The sequence below is a fragment of the Macaca mulatta genome, chromosome 14, assembly GCF_049350105.2.
Source record: "Macaca mulatta isolate MMU2019108-1 chromosome 14, T2T-MMU8v2.0, whole genome shotgun sequence".
In the NCBI taxonomy this organism is placed as follows: domain Eukaryota; kingdom Metazoa; phylum Chordata; class Mammalia; order Primates; family Cercopithecidae; genus Macaca; species Macaca mulatta.
The window spans coordinates 76,594,567-76,614,627 of NC_133419.1; the positions used below are offsets into that span (position 1 = coordinate 76,594,567).

General features: G+C 55.1%; 1 protein-coding gene across 3 annotated transcripts in view; it reads right to left on the reverse strand.

Moving 5' to 3' along the window:
- Nucleotides 1-1,083: 1,083 nt before the first annotated feature.
- The window catches only part of WNT11 (Wnt family member 11), a 49,438-nt gene continuing 30,460 nt past the window's right edge, over nt 1,084-20,061 (reverse strand). For 2 of the 3 annotated variants that reach the window (XM_077963921.1, XM_077963920.1), the window contains exons 3-7: nt 11,043-11,278; nt 9,159-9,436; nt 6,164-6,456; nt 1,696-1,796; nt 1,084-1,514 (exon numbers count right to left, since the gene is read on the reverse strand). In XM_077963921.1, coding sequence (XP_077820047.1) covers nt 1,381-1,514; nt 1,696-1,796; nt 6,164-6,456; nt 9,159-9,436; nt 11,043-11,278 — 1,042 coding nt within the window. In that variant the 3' untranslated portion in view covers nt 1,084-1,380. Of the gene's footprint in view, nt 1,797-6,163; nt 6,457-9,158; nt 9,437-11,042; nt 11,279-20,061 lie in introns of all 3 variants that reach the window. The other variant, XM_001086955.5, reaches the window with a different exon arrangement.

The following is a 20,061-nucleotide window of genomic DNA, read 5'->3' on the forward strand; positions in this document are numbered from 1 at the left end:
CCCCGGCAACAGCCAGGACCACCGACCTCCCTCCTGCTTCCCTGGCTGTTCCTTCTGTCTCCGTGTCTCTTCTGAGCTTCATCTCCCCAACCTCCAGGGCAGGAGTGTCCCAGGCCCAGGCCTTGGTCCTCTTCACTCTTCTATCCCACACACTCCTTTAGTGATGACACCCAAATGTGGATCTCCAGCCCTGGCCACTTCCCAGAACTCCAGTCCCAAATATCTTCCCGTCCACTCAGTATTTCCACTAGGAGCATAAACAGTGTCACAATCCCCATGGGCCCAAATCTGAACCCCAGGCCTCTCCCCACCCCCATGTCGGCATCCAGCCCCTTCAGCCTTCCAAGTGCTCCAGCCAAAACCCCGGCAGTCATTCTTGGGCCTCCTTCCCCTCACACCCCACATGCAAAAAGAGAACAAATCCTGTTGGCTTCCCCTTCAAAACAGAACCAGAATCCAGCCACTTCTCAACACGTCCGCTGCCGCCAGCCTCCAGGCACGAGGCCTTTCTTAACCTTCAGCCTTCCTCCCCACCACTCCCATTTTACAAATGGGGAAACTGAGGCTGGCAGAGAGCCCTCCCCAGGGTCATGCAGAAAACCCACCAGGGCTGCCTCCCCGAAGTCTGCATCCCAGCTGCCCAGGGACGGTTTTCCCTTGAAGCCAGCTTAGCAGGCAGGCCTGACAACATGGCCAGGCTTTGAGCCGCGCATGCATGTGTGTCCCTGAGGAAAAAAAGATGCTGCCAGCTGGGTTTATGTTTCACGACGTCTGTCCTCGCCCTTGACCAAGAGATCTTACAGGGAGATCAGGGCCAGGGCCCGGTGTGGGGGAGCGCGGGGGGAGAAGGGACATCAATCGGAAGCCGCCTTGCCTGGAAACTGGAGAGCTCCCTCTGCCAGCCCCAGGGTCTGCTGAGTTCACTCAAGGAGGCCGGGAACTGCAGGGGCGGGCTGGGGCTCACTCAGCATTTATTTCGTACAGCTGCTTAGAAAGCTTGTTTTAAAATAGAGATCATTATATATATATATATATACACATATATATTTATATATATAAAATATATAAAGAGGAATCGAGAAGTGCTACCCCAAAGAAAAAGCTATGTTTTATAAATATTTCTGTAGCTTCCACATCCCAAAGGAAGAAAAATCAAAAAAACAAAGGAAAACATTTACAACCCAAGCTAGTGGTTCCATGTGGTTGGCCCAGCAGGCTCTGACCCCAGGGTGGGCCAGGGGGTCCCGCAGAACATTCTGAAGAAGGCGGGCAAACCCGTTCCCGGAGGCTGGTCTCTGTGGCCCTGAAAGGTCACGTCTGTATCAGTCTCACCAATCCCAAGCCCCGCTCCTTAGACCAGCCCATGGGCACTCCAGGACCTCAGGCTGCCAAGTTATTTTTAATCTTGTCGGTTTCCTTTGATGTCCCGGCCCTCCTTCCAGGGTGGCCAGACCTTCTGTTCCTGGTGGCTTCCAAGTGAAGGCAAAGCACAAGCCGCCTCCCATGCCTGGCATCTGGAATTCACAAGCAGAATCCATGGAGTGTCTCCAGACCCCTGGCCCCAGGTGCTGAGGGTCCTTGAGCAGAGTCCTCGCTCCTGCATGGGGCGGAGGGCAGGGCCTCACTTGCAGACATAGCGCTCCACGGTACGCTCACACCTGCGGCAGGTGACGTAGCAGCACCAGTGGTACTTACAGTGGCACCGCTCCACCACGCGGTCTGTGTAGGGGTTGTAGCCACGCCCGCAGCACATAAGATCGCAGCTGTCACTTCCATTGGATGTCTTGTTGCACTGCCTGTTGTGGGGGCAGGAAGGAGGTCAGTGCATGCCTTGGTCACCGACCCACCAACACCCCATGACTCCCAGCCAGGCAGCCGGCAGCATCTCCTATGACTCCCAGCCAGGCAGCTGGCAGCATCTCCCATGGCCACCGACTCAGCCCTTCTTAGAAGCTGTCTTGATCTTTGGGGACTTTTAAACAATCCTCTTACCTGAAGGTACTTCTAACTTTTCCCTATATTTCTAATAAGGGGTTACCAAAATGATGGAGCTATTTTCTTTTATTTTTTCTGAGATGTGGTCTCACTCTGTTGCCCAGGCTGGAGTGCAGTGGTTGTGATCATGGCTCCCCTCAGCCTTGACCCCCACCTCCCCGCCAACCCAGGCCCCCGGCTCAAGTGCTCTTCCCACCTTGGCCTCCTGAGTAGCTGCGACTACAGGCACACACCACCATGCCTGGCTAATTTTTTAATTTTTATTTTTGTAGCGATGGAATCCTACTATATTGCTCAGGCTGGTGTTGAACTCCTAAGCTCAAGCAATCCTCCCACCTCAGCCATCCAAACTGCTAGGATTACAGGCATGAGCTGCCGTGCCCAGCCTTGTTTTGTTTTCTTGGAGGTATCTTTTTTCTATTTCTTCTACTTCTAAATACTGGAAAGACCCTCCCACCAATCTAATAATCCTACCTTTATGTGTTTATGTGTAATTTTTTTTTTTTTTTTTTGAGACAGAGTCTCGCTCTGTCGCCCAGGCTGGAGTGCAGTGGTGCAATCTCAGCTCACTGCAACCTCTGTCTCCTGGGTTCAAGCGATTCTCCTGCCTTAGCTTCCCAAGTAGCTAGGATTACAGGCATGTGCCACCACACCCGGCCATATTTAATGTTTAATTAAATATTATGAGAGATGTAAAGACCATTTGATTTTTAGAATCCTAGCATAAATGCTGAAATACTAGAAGCCCCAGTGGGCATTGGACGTGCTGCTCGTGGAGGAAGAGGGGTCTGTTGGCCATGTGCCTCCTGTGGGTCAGGCACTCCCTCCAGTGTCTTATCTTAGTGGAGGTGCTCAGGGCCCTTGGGTCAGTGGTATTATTACGTCCATCATGCAGATGAAAACAGGCTCAGCAAAGGGCAGAGGCTTAAACTCGGGGACTAAAACTAAGGCCCTGGCTTGCTCTCCCTACCCTAAAGGGCGGGGCGTGGAAGCCGGCAGGGGCTGCATTTCTTCCCAAATGTGGGATGCGAAGGCATTGAAGGTCCCTATAAAATGCAAACATGCTTCCACTGCTCTCAGTTCTTCTGTCTAGTGACAAATCATCTGTTCAGACTGGTGGCTCCTCTAGCCAGGCTGAGGCTAGACAGGGAGTGTTTTCATGAGATGTAGCTGCGGACAGAGCAGCAGGGGGCTGGGGCACTGACAGGGACAAATGGTCCCCACATGTGGACTGAGGAATCCCAGAATGTCCAATGTGGGAAAGTCCTAGAGACGACCGAATGCAATCCTCATATTTACTGATGGGGAAACAGACACAGAAGGGAGAGGGGCCTTGCCCGGGGTGAGTACAAGGTCTTGAGAGTCCAGGAGGGCTTCCTGGAAGAGGAGAGGCCATCTAGGCCATTCATGAAGGAGGAGCAGCACTCCACCGTGCAGAGGAGGGAAGAAGTGCTGGGGTAGAGGGAATAGCCTGGGCAAAGGCAGAAGACCAGGCCTGCCCTCAGAACAGTGAGAGCAGATGGAAGGGGAGAGCTGGAGGCCCGGAGGAGGCTGATCAGTACTGGGGGAGAGGCCAGGCCTGAGCTGGAAGGGGCCATGGGCAGAAGGAGGGGAGCATCTAGGGAGAGCCAGCCAGTGACAAGTAAGTGGGGGCTGCCAGCAGTTCCCGGAAGAATACATGCCCCACAGCTGGACAGACCTGGGTTCAAGCCCCAGCTCTGCCACTTAGTGGCTGTGTGACTTAAGGCAAGTCACTGAACCTTTTTGGGCTTTGTTTGGTCACTCAGCATCCATGAGTTCCCCCTCAGCCTTCTCCTGAAGGCTCTGGCTGAGCACTCTACCCTGAGTGGTAGGAAGGAGACAGGGTTCTTTTTTAAATTTCTGGATCCCTGACATGCATTGTCTGAAAACTTGGCTTCCAATGTCAGATTCAGACAAGGCCCAGGTGCCTGGGACCAGGATTGGGGCCAGTGGGGCCACAGGCCCAGGGAAGGGCCATTGGGATGCCTGGCTCCCAGGGCACAGGGTGGCTCAAACTGTGGGTGGTGGGGGATGTGTGGGTTTCAGAGGTGCGAGCCTCTGGAAGAAATATAACAAGAGGGCTAGGGTTTGGAATATTGACTGCAGATTAGGCCTCGGTTTCCCCAGGTTAGATTTGAGGAGGCTGCAAGGTATCTTCCGCAGCGAGGGAGCCAGCCTCTAGAGATACCCCACATGCACACACCTTGCACAGTTCACCAAGCTCACTTACATCCAACCCCCAACCTAATCATCAATCTCACATTTCCCCTCCTCTAGGAAGCCTTCCTTGATGTCCAGGCTGGATCAGGGACCCTCTGGGCTCCCCTCACACCAAGCTTTCCTGTCATGACCTGAGCCCTTGGGGATCCCCCACCAGCACCTACCAGAGCCAGGCAGAGATACAGCTGACCTGCAGTCTCATGTAATGGGCACGAGAAATGTCTGTGGTTGTGAATTACTGAGAAATTGGGGCTGTTTGTTACCGCAGCAAAAGCCAACTAACACAGATGCCTGCAAGGGCCCTCCCTGGGGAAGGACCGGAGCCGCAAGGCAGGAGACCTGTGGGGGCTGCGAAGGAAGCAGGAGGATGGGTGGTGCTGTGGGCGGGGCCTCCTCATCAGGAGGGAGGGGCGACTGGGAGAGAGGGCACAGTGGGAGGGGGGACTACCCAGGACGGGAGGGGAGAGGGAGATGCTAGGTACGTGTGCTTGGAGATCACGCGACAACCCTGTGTGCCCTCCCCACTGTGCGGAAGACAAGCCTGAGCCTCAGATCAGTGAAGGATGTGCTCAAGTCCCCCTGCTGTGCCCTCCCTGACACACACAGAGCTGCACATGGATCCAGGAAGACCCATTCTTCACTCTCGGGTCCTCTGTGGGCCTCCTGCAGCCCTCCATGTTCTAGAATCCTCCTCTAACTCCCCCATCCCCATCTACCTCAGCCCAGCCTCTGGCTTCTTCCTGTCTCCTTGGCCTGACCTGGTTCCATCTTCCCTCTGTCGACCCCCTCAATCTGGCCTCCAGATGGGAGCCTGGGCCTCCTCACAGAGCCTGCTGCCCTGGCCTGTGGGGATGCAGCCCCCCAGCCCACCCCTCCCTCTCCTGGAGACAGGAACGTGGGCTGCGGAGGAAGTCAACGCTGGCTGTGCACCAACTATGTGCCAGACACGTTCCCAGACACCCACTCTCTGGTGCAATATTCTTTTAACCCCGAGAACACGAGTTTTGTGGAATGCTATTAGGGGCTCCTTAATAGAAGCGTTCCGTGGCCAAACACCTCTGGGAAACACTGGCTTAAACAGATCTTTACTGCAGATTCCTCAGAGCCTTTCATATGTTCTAGTGCCTTGTGAATTGCCAGAGAATTTCCCAAAAGCATGTGATGACAGAGCTCTTTCTCTCGTAGATCGGGACCAGCTTTCGCCAGCACCGTCTTCAGGAAATGCTGCTTGTGCAGTCCTCACCAACCCCACCCAGCACACAGTAGGTCTGCAGTCACCCCTGGCTCCCTCACTCTCCTGTCCTGAGCCGACTGCAGCAGTTGTGACTGGGGCTGTGGTAGGGTTCCAGGCTCAGGGTCCCCAGGAGGAGATGGGAGGAGCAGGGGGCCGGGGAGAGGGCTCACAGAGGCGAGGACACAGGGGCAGTGTCGCTGCATGGAATGCAGGCAGACATCGCTCTCCCTCACTCATTGTAGGCTGTCCCCATCTCCCCTGGCACCTCAGTCCCTTTGCTGTGCAACGAGCAGGCTGTATGGCCTTTACCCTTCATCTGTTCATCTGCCAAACATTTTCTGAGCACCTATCTTATGTTGGGCAGCCTCGTTCCTGTCCCGTCTCCCAGTAGCGTCATTGTCTCTTTGCATCTGTCTCCCCAGCTGGGGAAGGTAGAGCAGGAGCCTCCCATCAGCCCCCATTCCCTGGGCCCCTGCCAGGCACAGTGCAGAACAGGTGCTCCCAGCAGCTCTGCAGGGGACCCTAGGACCCTGGCATCTCCACTTAGCAGTTCTGGGGCCAACTCCCTCAACTGAGCAGGGACTCCATTCCCCAAATGCCACCTGAGTCCCTGCTGTGTGCATGGCCCTGAGTTGGGGAACAGTATGTGCAACACAGGTGACCCTTTCCCACCAAGGTGGCGGCAGGCCTCACCTGTCTTGTGTTCCGTGGGAGCCCACCTTCTCATTCTTCATGCAGAAGTCAGGTGAGCTCTGCAGATAGACGAGTTCTGAGTCCTTCACAGGCCGGATATCCAGGTCTTTGGGCACCAGGTGCTTGCGGGTGCCCATGGGTCGGTGCACTACCTTGGTGGCCGACAGGTATCGGGTCTTGAGGTCAGCAGCCACATCCCGTAGCTCCTGCAGCCCCTTCCAGCAGGTGCGGATGGAGCAGGAGCCAGACACCCCATGGCACTTACACTTCATTTCCAGAGAGGCGCGCAGAGCCTGCAGACAGGGGAAGGCGTCGGCTGGGTGGCCAGAGTCCCCTCCCTGGCCTGCCCCAGGACCCCAGCCCCACCCACCCATGGCTGGGTGCTCAGGGAGTCACTGCCTGCTGGAGCCTCAAGTGATAGAGCTTTTTGCTTTAAAGCTTGGAGGTGGTGTGGGCCTTCCTGCAACCTTGGGGGACAGCTGAGGGGCAGGAAGAAAGGCATTTGCAGGGATAGGGATGTCATTATTGAGCACCTACTGTACACCAAGCGCTCTAACGCATAATGGAGATTGATCACCACAACAGCCCTTCAAGGGAGGTATCCTAACTTCCCCCATTTTAAAAAGAAGAAACAATAGCTCAGAGAGGCTAAGTCTCATGCCCAAGGGTGCAGTCAGAAAATCAAGGAGCTGGGATTTGAACCCAGATCTGAGGGTGATTCCAAAAGTGGTGGCTTTTAATTGTTCCATGCTTTTTCATTCACTAAATGCTTGCTGGAAAAAAGGAAGAAAAGAAGAGAAGGAAGGAAGGGAGGAGCGTAGGAAGGGGAGAAAAGGCAGGGGTGAGTGCAGGGGGCACCTCCCTGCCACCTGGCCGGCTTTCCCCCCACTGCCAGTGCTCCTGCCAGGCCACCCTCAGCAAGCCACGTCACCACTCAGGGCCTCTGTCTTCTTTCGTGCAAAGCGAGCACATAATTCCTGCCCTGCAGAGAGCTGTAAGGATGAAATGAGATGGCACACACAAAAGGGTTTTGTGAACCATAAAGGTTAAATCAATGCTGGTTTTGAAAAATCCATTTAAGTAATAACGATGGCGGAGACCCCTTGGGCTCAGAGGCTTGGGGAGCCTCTTGCCCTGGCTTCAAAAAGGACTCGGGCCCACCAGCTTCCCTGGGCCTCAGTTTCTCCATTCATACCTGAGGGGCAGAAGTTAGATGCCTTCTACAGGCCTTCCAGTTCTGCCTTTTAAACCCTTCTTTCAACACAAGACTTGGATTCCCCTGCCCAGGCCTGCCCTCCTGCCTCTCCTGTTCATAGACCTGCAAGAGTCATGGGAACCTGGGTCCATCCCCTGCATCAGAGAGATGGAGAAACTGAGGCACAGAGTGGGCAGGACTTGCCCAAGACAAGTGAGTTAGTGGGGAAGCTGGCCAAGGTCCCAGGGCTCCTCTCCTCTCCAGTGCCAGGAAGTGAGGACCCAGGGAGTACTTTTGGGTACCCAATCTGGAATTTGCTGAGAAAAGTCTATGGAGGTCACAGGGATGAAGTCAGCAGGACTGCAGGGCACCGAGGCACTGGTGAGCCATCGAGGGAAGGTGAACTAGGTTCTGCTGCTCAGCATAAGCTGGGGGAAGGGGCCTGGAACTTCCCGAGGTACTAAACATGTGTTTGTGATCTCATTTAATCCTCAGCAGCCCTGCAGCTTTCGGGGATACTGGCCCCTTTTGCAGATGGCCTCAGGGACAGTCCTGATTTGCCCTGAGGCTGAAGATCCTCTTTGGACTGCATGGTGGGGAGGGGAGGGCTGTGCCCCTGGCAGCATGTGGCGTCCAGCTGGCCTGGCCATGATGGTGGGCGTGGCCATGGTGGTGGGCGTGCAGGCCGCTGGTGAAGGGCTCGCACTGGGTTTCATGAGCAGGGGTCGGGGACAGGTAAGCAGGGCCAGGAGGCAGGAGTCCTGAGTTCCTGGCCAGGCTTTGCTATAGATCCACAGTATGATTTGGCCTCAGTTTCCCTAACTGTCCAAGGATGGCCTGGACATCCTAGAATCCTCACACAAGTCAGACCCTTGAGAGCAGATGAGGCCACGGAAATCCCTGAACTTGGGAGTCCCACAGTCCTGGGCTCTATCGTGCTGTAGGTCTGAGCCACTGAAGTGCTTTCAGCCTCACTTAGTGCCTCTGTAAAATGGGGCTAAGGGGTGCAGGGAGGAGCTAATGAGATGCCATCTGCACATGCAGCTCTGGCCAAGTGGCCATCCCTGCCATTCACGGTCCTTTCTCCATCTGTGAAAAGGGGACAACAAGGCCTGCCCGAGTTGTTCTGTGACCACAGAACAGAAATGTATGGAGCAACAAGCACAGTGTCTGCAACACAGATTGGTAGAAAGTTCATTCACTTACGGGTCCACTCACCCCAGTCCTTTGGGCAGTGAGGTGAGGAATGAATGAAAACCTGATAGTAATGAATGCTGGAGGAAACTGTTCTAGCGGCTGCGGTGGGTATGGGTGGGAGTCCCCGTTACATCCAAGCAGATGAGCCCTTAGGATAGGCTTCTGTTGACCACAGCCCTCTCCACACCCTGGAGGGAGGGACAGCCTGAGGAACATGACAGATGGGGACTCAGCACCAGGTCACCTCCACCATTTTATAGATGGGAACAGCTGAGGCTAGAGAGGCACTGACTTTCCCAATGTCCCTAAGTGAGTTTAGTGCCAGAGCCAAGGCCAGAACTCAGAGCGCCTGACTCCTAGTTCAGTGCTCCTTCTGCTTGGACAACCCAAACCCCGGTGGACCCCCTGGAGGAGGAAAGCGAGACAAACCCCAAGCAGCTGGCAAGGGAAGGGCTGAGGATGAGGACGGTGTGAGGCACGTCAGGTGTGGGCCAGTCAGGGCCCGTCCCCCCGCACCCCCCACCATCGGGGCACGCTGGGTGGCCCTTTTCCGGCCAATGGTACAAGCACAACTATCTGGGGCTGGGTGGGGTGGGTGGTTACCTGTCTCCCCACTTCACTGTTGTGTAGACGCATCAGTTTATTGGCTTGGGATCCTGTTTTTTTCACCTTCATAGGAGCATCGGAAAACTTGGCCCCCATGAGGAGCCCGTAGCTGAGGTTGTCCGCACATCCTCCCCAGCGGTTCCCGGGCCCGGGTGGCTCACCTGGGACGGGGCCGCAGGAGCAGCCCGGCAGGTCGCCGGAGGTGCAGGCCCGGGCGATGGCGTGGCTGATGGCGGCGGCCGACAGCGCATACACGAAGGCCGACTCCCGGGTCCCTGGGGGTGGGAGGGAAAGGTCAGCTGCCCAGGTCAGAGGTCCTCCTCCTTCGCCCACACCCTCATGTAACCAAGGTGGCGCCAGCAGGGGTTGGCACTAGGGCCATTGAGCTGTCACCCCTGCTTCCCCAATTCCTTCCGAATATACCAGCTGACAGCCACACTCGACCCACACCCACAGGCATGCCCTTGCCCACGTCCTCCTACTCACACTCACAGCTCTGGGCTTTCACCCACTTGCCCTGCACTGGCGTTAGGGGATGCTTTACAGTAGTGAAGCCCAGGCTCTGAGCTCCTGATGCACCAGACGAATGCACAAAGGGCCTGCTGTGTGTGGACCCGTGTCCCCCTGAAGGATGTGTTCAAGTCCTGACCCCTGGACCTGTGAGCATAATCTTATGATGAAGTGGGGTCTTTGCAGATGTAATGGGGTTTAGACAAGGTCATATCAGATCAGGGTGGGCCCTAGGCCAGTGGCTGGTGTCCTTGTAAAAAGGGAATTTCGGATACACAGACACACAAAGAGGGAGCTTGCCCTGTGATGACAGAGGCAGAGACTGCAGTGACGCAACTGCAAGCTAAAGAATGCCAAGGATGGCCAACTGCCACCAGGAGCTAGGGACGGGCCAGGAAGGATCCTCCTTGGCACCTTCAGGGGGAGCACGGCTCTGCTGACACCTCGATTTTGGACTTCCGGCCTCCAGAACTTCGAGACAATACACATCTGTTGTTTGCAAGCAGCTAGTTGTGGCCCATTGGACAGCAGCCCTGGGAAACAAATAGGGCACTCAGGAGCCTCAGCTGCGGGGTCCTGGCCATTGGTCCGAGCCCTGGCTCTGTCTCCTAACTAGCAAGCCACTTTCCCTTCTCCAGCCTCAGTTTCCTTAACTGTAGAATATGGGTGATAACACCTACCTCACAGGCTGGCTCTGGAGTTCAAATAATTCAGGAAGAAAGGAATTTGTCAAATATTAGCTGCTACTGTTTAGGACCCACAAGAAAAGTTATTACAGTGCAGGAGAGAGATTGCACCTACTGGGGCACTTCTGTCTGTCAAAAGCCTCCCTATTGTACATGGGTCCCCCAGACACCCCCCACCAGAAGCCACCACCTGCAGGAAGTCTTTGAGATGTTCTGTCTTTACACTGCTTTGTGCATGGTGCAACAGTTTCAGCAGCCCAGTTCAGTGTTACCTGTGGCACACCTGTCTGCCCTGAGGGTGGGCTCTATAGCATTCTTGTTTCTAGACTCCCCTCCCAGGAGCCTCCCTGATATGTGGCCTCAAGTACAGCAGGCCACAGCCCTAGCTCATTCCTTCATTCATGCATGGGGGCACACAGGTACATGTGCTGGTCTTCAGGCTCCCCTGCACTGATATTGCCACTCATCTGTGTTTACTTATTTGTGAATTCATGCCTACACACCCATCTTATGATTAATTCATCCACCCATACCCCATTCATCCATGCCTGTATCCACCCGTCATTCATCCATGAATCCATTATCCACCCGCCCATGAACCCATCCCTCCATCTAAACACACAGATCGATGCCTGAATTCCTTCACCCGCACACACACGCATTTAGCAGCTTTGCCAGCTCCTACCTCTCTCCAGGTCAAGCAAATAGTTGGGGGCGAGCTCGATGGAGGAGCAGTTCCAGCGCATGTCGGCGAAGGCCCGGCGACAGGCCTTCATGACCTCACGGGCAGCGTGCACCACCGTGTGCATGAGCTCCAGGTTGCTGCGGCACAGCTGCACCTGTGCAGACACCAGGCCCTCCAGCTGCTTGCAGTGTTGCGTCTGGTTCAGTGCCAGGGCTGCTGGTGTCTTGGACAGTGCCCTGCACACCATGGAAAGGCCATGACCGATGGAAGGAGAGACAGGGTTGTCAGGGGCCACATGGCCTCCAACCGCCCTTCTGACCCCAGCCTTTCCTTCAGTGGACTTTGCCTCCTGGTTTCCTGGCTCCTTCCAAGAAAGGCTCCCAAAGTGCCGGCTGGCAGAACAGTGGATTCCCCTCCCATCCCGTGTGCCTTGGGCGCATCACTGTCCCTCTCTGGGCCTCAGGCCCTATTCATAACACAGGATCACAACCCCCATCCTACCTAAGCTTTATGATAATTATACGAACAAAACAGCTCTATAGTTCACAAAGCTCACCACTACCACCTGATTTAGTTCTCACACAGCTGTGAATTATTAGTCTTTATTCAACACTCATTCAACACTGAGCAGCTATGTGCCAGAAACCATGCGAAATGCTAGATTCTTATAATCACAATAATTATATATACTATTAACTGAAGCCTTACTAGATGCGCAACATGAGGTTGGAGTTTTCCATCATTGTTTCATGTGATTACTAAACCCATTTATTATGTTGTAAAGTCCCATATCCATGCAAGGAATTCCTAATAAAGGATTAAAGAGCCACTCAGTTTTGTGATGACCTGGAACTTGAACATTTTAGTACCTAATCCAGACTTGGCCATTAACTCGTTGTGTGATGTTTGATAGTTCATTGCCCCTCTTCGGGCCTCTGTGTTTGTACTTATAAACTGTATTTCCCAGAATGGGCTCCAGTGAGACACTGACAAAAGGGATCCATTTGGGGAACACAATGTACTATGTCCCTGCTTGGAGAGTCAGGATGCATATTTACATTTTAAAGGCCCTGAGAAGTCCTGCAGCAAAGCAACAGGCTTGGTTTTGTTTAACTCAGGGAGTCTATTGAGTATATTGAGCACAGAGCCCTTTGCTTGAGGCTGCTGACCTCATCCATGCTTTGGGAAATGTTAGCCTAGTGGGTCTCTATGAACCCTGGTGATGTTAGAGGACCCAAGAGCCTCCCAGATCCCAGCTCTGGGCACCTCGGTTCCAAGACTCTAGGACCAGGTTCCTCCTGGATCTGCTGTTCTCCTAGGCCTTCTCTGAGGGGCAGGCTGCATCGATGGCACTTAAGGACCCCACAACCCTAAAAGACTCCATATGGACTCACTCCCAGTCCCCCCACCCAAGCAGGGGCCGTCTGGAACTCAGAGTCAGCTGGCCTTCAGCAACCCAGCAGAGACCCAGGAGGGACAGGGAACCAAGAGGGGCCATTGTGCAGCCAGAAGTGCTGAGTGCCCCGCCTGCTGTGGCCCCAGCGGTTCTCGCCCAGGGTCAGGGCTGAGACCTGGCAAGGTAGAGATCCTAGAACCCCTGAGCTGAGTTCTGAGGGAGGCAGCCCATTGCCAAGGGCACTGCATAGGCTTGGGTAGACTCCAGGCTAGTCACTCCCCTTGCTACCTTGAGCAAGTCACTTAACCTCTCCTCTCCCACCAACCTCCCAGTATTAACTGAGGGCTTAAATCAGACAATGTGTGTCACACGTTCTGCCCAGGGCTGACGCTCTGTGGTCAGTGGTCAGTGATGGAAGCTACTACAATTACCACCTTGGTGGTCTTTTCCTACCTGGGGGCAGCCTCCCTGGACCTGCCTAGTCAAGGCCAAGGGCTGCCACTTGACATTCAGAGCCCCTCAAAGCCTGGCCTCCCAGCTCTCCCCAGCCACCCATCCTCATCCTGACATCCAGCTATACCAGGTTCTTGACTTCTCTGAAAGGAACTGTCTTGCCACTATGCCTGCCCAAGCTTTTCCTGATGCCAGGAATGCCTTTCCCCCTGCTTCTGGACATGAATGAATAAATGAACTTGATCTACTTGTGGAAGAAGTATTTTCTAAGCACCAACTCTTCCCAGACTCATTTGGTAATGAACATGACATAGATCCTTTCCTCAAGGATCCCCTAGTCTAACGGCTGGATAAAGCTATCAACAGTTATAAATCAATGACCCAGCTGTTCTCGCTCCTGGCCTGGCCCCAGGAAGAGCACAAGCTTTCGACACCAGCTGTGTGACCTAGGTAAGTTACCCAACCTCTCTGGGCTCCAGGTTGCTCATCTGTTATAAAGAAATGATAAGGCCAGGCGCGGTGGCTTACACCTGTAATATCCCAGCACTTTGGGAGGCCAAGGTGGGGGCAGATCATCTGAGGTCAGGAGTTTGACACCAGCCTGGTGAACATGGTGAAACTCTGTCTCTACTAAAAAAATACAAAAATTAGCCAGGCATGGTGGCGCATGCCTATAATCCCAGCTGCTCAGGAGGTTGAGGCAGGAGAATTGCTTGAACCCAGGAGGCAGAGGTTGCAGTGAGCTGAGATCGCACCACTGCACTCCAGCCCGGGCGACAGAACGAGACTCTGTCTCAAAAAAATAAAATAAAATAAAAAGAGAAATAATTACTACTTCAAAAGGCTACGATGAGGCTGGGGGTTGTTGCTCATGTCTATGATCTCAGCTACTCTGGAGGCCAAAGTAGGAGAATCCTTTGAGGCCAGGAGTTCAAGACCACCCTGGGCAACATAGGGAGATCCCCCGTCTCTACCAAAAAGTAAAAAAGTAAAAAAGTTAGCCAGGTGTTGTGGTGCATGCCTGTAGTCCCAACTACTTGAAGGGATCACTTGAGCCTGGGGGTTTGAGGTTACAGTGAACTATGATTGCACTGCTGTACTCCAGTCTGGGTGACACAGTGAAACCCTGTCTACTGGAAAAAAAAAAAAAAGGCTATGGTGAGACTTAAATAACAGAACGTAGGCAAAGTGTTTTAAACATTCATAGATGTGTAATCCCAGCACTTTGGGAGGCCAAAGCGGGTGAACCATGAGGTCAGGAGATCAAGACCATCCTGGCCAATGTGGTGAAACCCGGTCTCTACTAAAATACAAAAAAATTAGCTGGGTGTGGTGGTGTGTGCCTGTAGTTCCAGCTACTTGGGAGACTGAGGCAGGAGAATTGCTTGAACCTGGGAGGCAAAGATTGCAGTGAGCCGAGATTGTGACACTGCACTCCAGCCTGGCGATAGAGCGAGACTCCATCTCAAAAAACAAAACAAACAAAAAATTCATGGATGAAGCTAAGTCCCCCGCTTGTTGCCTAGCAAGTGCTGGACCAGACAGAGTGAGAAGGCCTGGGTTCTCACTCAAGCTCTGTCCTCTATGTGCTGGGCAAACTTGGGCAAACTATTGCCTCTCTCTGGGCATCAGCTACAACGTGGGGACCTCTCAGGGTCTTGCCAAGGCTGAATGATATGTGCTATGATAAGTACTCAATAAGTTCCTTCACTTCCTCCTGCCTCTCATGCTCTGCCATGCCCACCCACCCTATAACCCCCCAAAATAAAAACCTTCCCAGAGACCCAGAAAGCAGGGCCTGGTGCCTGTGGTTAGGGCAGTGCGACTCGCCCTGTGTAAGATCAACTGTGGTGTCCAGGGCAGTCTCCCCTCACTGCCACCCCCTAAACTGAGCCGGGAAATGTTTGGTGTGTCTAGATGCCAGCATATGGCACAGGGTGGGCCACACAGCAGCCCTCAGATGCGGTTTCTTGACCTAAATGAACTACTCTGGCCTGCCCTGGCCTCACCTTCTTGGGGAACCTGTTGCTGAACCCTGCCGTAATTCCTGGCGGGCTGTGACCACACAGAGGCACACGTCATCACTTCAGTGTGTTTCCTGGTTGTCAGCAGCCCCTCCACCTCCACCCAGCAAACCCTGTCCCTGCGTAAGGTGTCATCGCAGGGTAACAGCCCCACATGGGCATGGCCCTTCCTGGTTGACACAGCCTCCCACTTCACACCTCAGAGGGCGGCCCGGAGGGGATGATCAGCTCTGCTTTAAGGGCTGTGCTTGTCCAGCACCCCCCAGCAGGCCCCGTCATCCTTCTCAGTGAGGCTGTCAGTCCCTGCAGGCACTGGGGTCACTTCTCTCTGGGTGGTCCCCACCCAGCCCGTCCTGAGCCCGCTCTGCCGCTCGCCCTTGCCCAAGTTTCCTCCCGCTCCTTCTGAGCCAGCTTCCTCCATTTTCAAATAAGAAGGATGACGTGGGCGACAGCACATCAGCGTGTGGCCTAGCAGCAGGCTCATGGCACATGGTGGGCGTTCAGGCAGCGAAGGCGGCCTCCCATGTCTTTCCCTGGGCTCCAGCTCAAGCCACGGGGTGGGATGATGGGGGCCGAGCCTCTTCCCGGAGAGTTCAGTGCAGACAGCTTGTGAGTGCTGGGTGCTGCAGCTCTCAGGGAAGGGAGACTGGTGTTCCTGGTGCCTGGGTCTCCTTGGCTGGGACCCTGGGGTGAGCCCTGGAGCCACTTTGGGTCTCAGTTTCTCCAACCTCCTGAGAAGGCTGAGGGAGAAGGTGCTGTCAGAGCACCTTCCAGATGAAGCTCAGACTCCCCAGGTGGCCCGAGGGTAAATGAGAAGCAGATCCAGAGGCCTTGGTGGGCACAGAGCAGTGTGAAGGCCCAGGGGCCCGCCTTGGAGGCTGAGGCTGGGACAGGAGCAGGCTGCCATGCGTGCCAGGGAGGCCACCCGCCCACCGGGGCTGCAGGCAGAGATCGCAGGCGGGAGGCAGCAGATTCCACTCCCGAGGAGGGCCATGCGGTCATCTGGTAATTAGTGGTAATGACCGTTTCCAAATAAATCCCCCTTGGGGAGGTAATCAAGGATTAGGACGGGAGGCGGGGGAGTTCTCCTTGTGGACATCTCGCTCGCTTCACTCCAACAGACCCCTAATTGGAAACATTTCAGTTTATCTGGGGGTGGGGGCCTGGGGGAGAGGGTGGAAGAAAGGACAGGAGGGAACGCAGAGTTCACAGGCAAGGCCCAAGCTCAGCGCCCTACCAGGGTGGCGAGGCCTCCTCTCATTCAGGAGTTGGGGGCCTTGCTGGGACTGGCTGGGACAGAGACCTGGGTTCAAGCTCTAGCTCAGCAGCTCTCTCCCTATGCGACCTGGGGCAAGTCACTGCCCCTTGCTCCACCTCAATTTCCCCATCCATACTGCTCAATGCCCAAGAACAATGTAGGCTCTGACATTGGTAACACAAGTTGTCAAATGACTTCACTGAGGTACTTTCCTGGTGGTGCCAGCAACTCTACCCTCAGGCCGCTCTGGGGGACCTGGCCCAGGTAAGGCACCCTCAAAGGAGGGCTTCCTTCCTGGACCTGCACTTCACAGCATCCCTCTCCCTCTAGGCACAGGGGTCAGGTCACATGAAGAATTCTAGGCCAGAGACCTGGGAGCTGGGTTCAGGCTCCTTTAAGTGACCTGGGCCCCAAGGTCCCTCTCTGCAGTTCTGCAGCCCGGCCGCCCACGGTGTGGAATGATATTGCCAGCTCATTTCCAGGAGAGGCTTCGGCAGAGCTGGGCTCAGAGGGCCTCAGAAGGTGCCCCCACCAGCGCCACCCAAAATGTAGCCTGGCAGCTACCAGGAGAGAGATGGGATGAGGTCAACAGGTGGGGTGGGAGAGACCCTGATGCCCACATCTGTGCTTCTGGGGTGAGGAGGGGGCTGGTGAGGGCTTCGGGCTGGCTTAGGGACTCAGTATTGCCCTGGAATACCTGTGCTTCTGCATCTGTGGAGCCTGCAGACCCTGAGGAGGGAGAACAATGGAGTTGAGGAGACCCTGTTCTCCCAGACAGACTTTTGTCCCTCCCTTGCCCATGTCCCTTTGGGCTTTCCTGGGCCCACCTCATCCTGGTGCCCACGTGGCAGGGAGGATGGAGCAGGAACTCGGGCTGTAGGCCACCCAGGCAAGCCCAGCCTCTCCCCAGGCTTCCGTCTGTTCCCCTGGGGTAACCATGGGGAACCTCTCCCTCCATGATTCCTCAACTAACTCCTCAATTAGGCGCCAGGTCCAGGAACCAGGGGGAGATCTAGGAACTTTGGAAGTGCCCCTTCTTCACCAGCCACCCCAGCTTGGGGCTGCAGTTGCCTGTCCAGGAAGAAGAAGCCCCTGGGGCCCCATAGCCTGAGAGTCCTCCTATTCCCTCCTAGGCTTTGTCCCAGGACTCCAGAGTGAAGAGGGATCCATCCAGCCGTTGTCCCCACTGTGTAGATAGAGAAATGGAGGCTGATGAAGGGCCTGGAGCCTGCAGATCCAGACCTGCCTGGAAATGACACTGGGTCCCCTTCACACCCGACTGCCCAGACCTCAGAGGTGGAAGCCCGTCCCCTTGGCCTCACACATGCTGACCCACCTGTGCAGCCCATCTTGCAAGGTAAAGCCCTAACAGGCCTTGGTCTGATGCTTCTCAACCAAGAAGCCAAAGGGGAGCTGCCACAGCGTCACCAGCTCCCATTATGCAAGTGGGGAAACTGAGGCCTGGAAAGGGCAGGGCTTACCCAGATCTGTACACAGCCAATCAGAGGCAGAGACAAGCTAGACCCCAGGCCTCCCGCATCCCGAGGTAGGGCTCCTTCTACCTCTATCTTAGAGCTGAGGAAACTGAGTCTCAGAAAAGCTAAAGCGATTGACCTGCAGAACTCAGGCTGGGCCTCACAGTCCCAGTCTGGCACCCTACTCTGCAGCACCATGGCCCTCTAGAGCCTCCTGGCCCCACCTCAGTGGGAGTGGCAGATGTGGGACTGCCCAGGGAAGGGGGCGGCCTGTATGGATGTTCCCAGCCAGCCTGGGCCTTTCCTCTCACCCCATCGCTTCCATGGTTCACAGGAGTGTGGGACTCCCCTCAAACCCTCCCGCTACCCAGGGAAGCCAAGAAGGGGGTGGGCAGCCTAGGCCTGGGACCCCGAATACTTGAGGGGCTGGGAGTCTTCTGGTGCCTGGCCTGGGTGGAGGTAAGGTAGGGAAGGATCCCCAGGTTATTTCTGGGCAGGTGCCTCTATGGGCAGCCAGGTTCTGATCCCCTCTCCCCAGCCCCCATCCCACCAGCTCAGCCTGCGTCTCACGCACCCACCAGGTGAGCATTCCAGGCCACTGGGCCATGTTGGCCTTCAGTTCCTGTGTCAAGTGCCCCTTTCATCTCCAGCTCACTCTCCAAAGCCCAGGCCAGCAGAGGCTCCTGGGCGAGTCCCCGGCTTTCCAGCCTTACTGAACACTTTTCTGCTCCCAGCTGTGCTGGGGCTCACTGTGCCCAACAGGCCACAGAGCCAGGCAGCTTAACTCAAACCCTGCCTCCTCTGAGCTGTGACACCCTGCTAGAGTCCCCCATGCCTATTTCCTCTTCTGTGCAATGGGGGTAATAGCAGCACCCACCTCACAGGGTGGTTGGGATATTTAAATGGAACAATATACATAAAGCACTTAGAACGGTGCCTAGCACGCAGTGAGGCTGTGTGTGTGTAGACATATATGTACATATGCATACATATATGCACGTGGCCTACACATGTGTATCTATATCTACACATATACAATGCACACATAGATAATTGTTATTCTTACACTCTACCCCTTTTCCCACCTCTCTTTAATCCTCTCTTGCTAGACTATCACCTTCTCATAAGAGTGCAGTATGATCTAAATTAAATGACCCAGGCTCTTGGAGCAGCGTCTGGGGCACTTAGGAGTAGGCTCTTGTGGTGCCTGGTTTCTCCAGGTCTCCCCGCGCGCACTGTACGGCCTCCGGGGCTTCTGCTCATGCTGTGCCTCTCGCCTAGGATGCCTGCTTTGCATTCCATCTCTGACCATCCAGATCCTCCCTGTCCTTCCAATCTTGGCCCAGGCACCTCTCTTACGTAGAACTGACCACTCCTCCTCTGGGCTGCCATGCTCCCTCTGCTAGGACACAGACCATAGTCCACTTTGTATTTCTATATGTCCATCTCCCCCAAGAGGCTGGGGGCTTCTTTAAGGCACACAATGAGTCGCACCCATTTCTGTGGCAGCCTGACTGCAGTGGGGACAGAGGACATGGATATCAGGTTTAGCCAGCCGTCCATCCCACCACATGCCAGCATGGGGGCTTGTGTGCATCACACCCTTTGCAGGGCCTCAGTGTTGCCACTGTGGAGCAGGGATGAGCGTAGTGACCCTACAGGACTCTCATAGGCAGCAAATGCCACCCAAGCCCAGGGCAAGGCCTCTGACGCTCCTTCAGCCAATCCTCTCCTTCCCTGGACCTTAGTATCCTTATCTGTAAAATAGCGGTGGTGGATGAGAGAGCTTGGACTCACTGATCGGAGGTCCCTGCCAGCTGGAACAGTGCTGGGTACCCCGTAGCAAAACGAAGGTGGCTGATTTCTCACAGAACTCCTCAGGGACAGCTGGGAAAAGCTAGTGCCCAGGGCCGGGAGACCGCTGAGACCAGGCTTCTTGTAAACAAGAAAGGCAGGAAGACGGGGTTCCCTCCTCGAATCATCAATTAATCAATAACTTGGCCCGAGAAGGGGCAGGCCAGTGACCTCCAGACTGTTTGCTGGTGGCGCAGCCACTATCACGCTGTCTTCCAACTAATTCACAAATCCTCTGCAGCGCCCTCCCCAGCCCCCGCAATCTGCCCCCTGCTGTCTTATCTGCAGGCTCCCTGCCCCAGCCCCAAACTCCAGACCCTTGTCCTGTCCTGGACTTTCCCTCTGAGTGAGGCCCTCTGCCCACAGCGTCCTCCTCTCCATTGCCCGAACCAGCCAACTCCCGGCAGTGCGTCAGTCACTAGCGGCACAGCCCCGGAAAAGCTTCCTGGTGTCTCAAATCTGTGTCCCCACCAGGTGGGCTTCCTTCCTCTAGGACCCCAGAACCCCCCTCTGGTTTCTCCTCCAGCACTTGGACACTTGTGGAGTTATTTACAGCCTG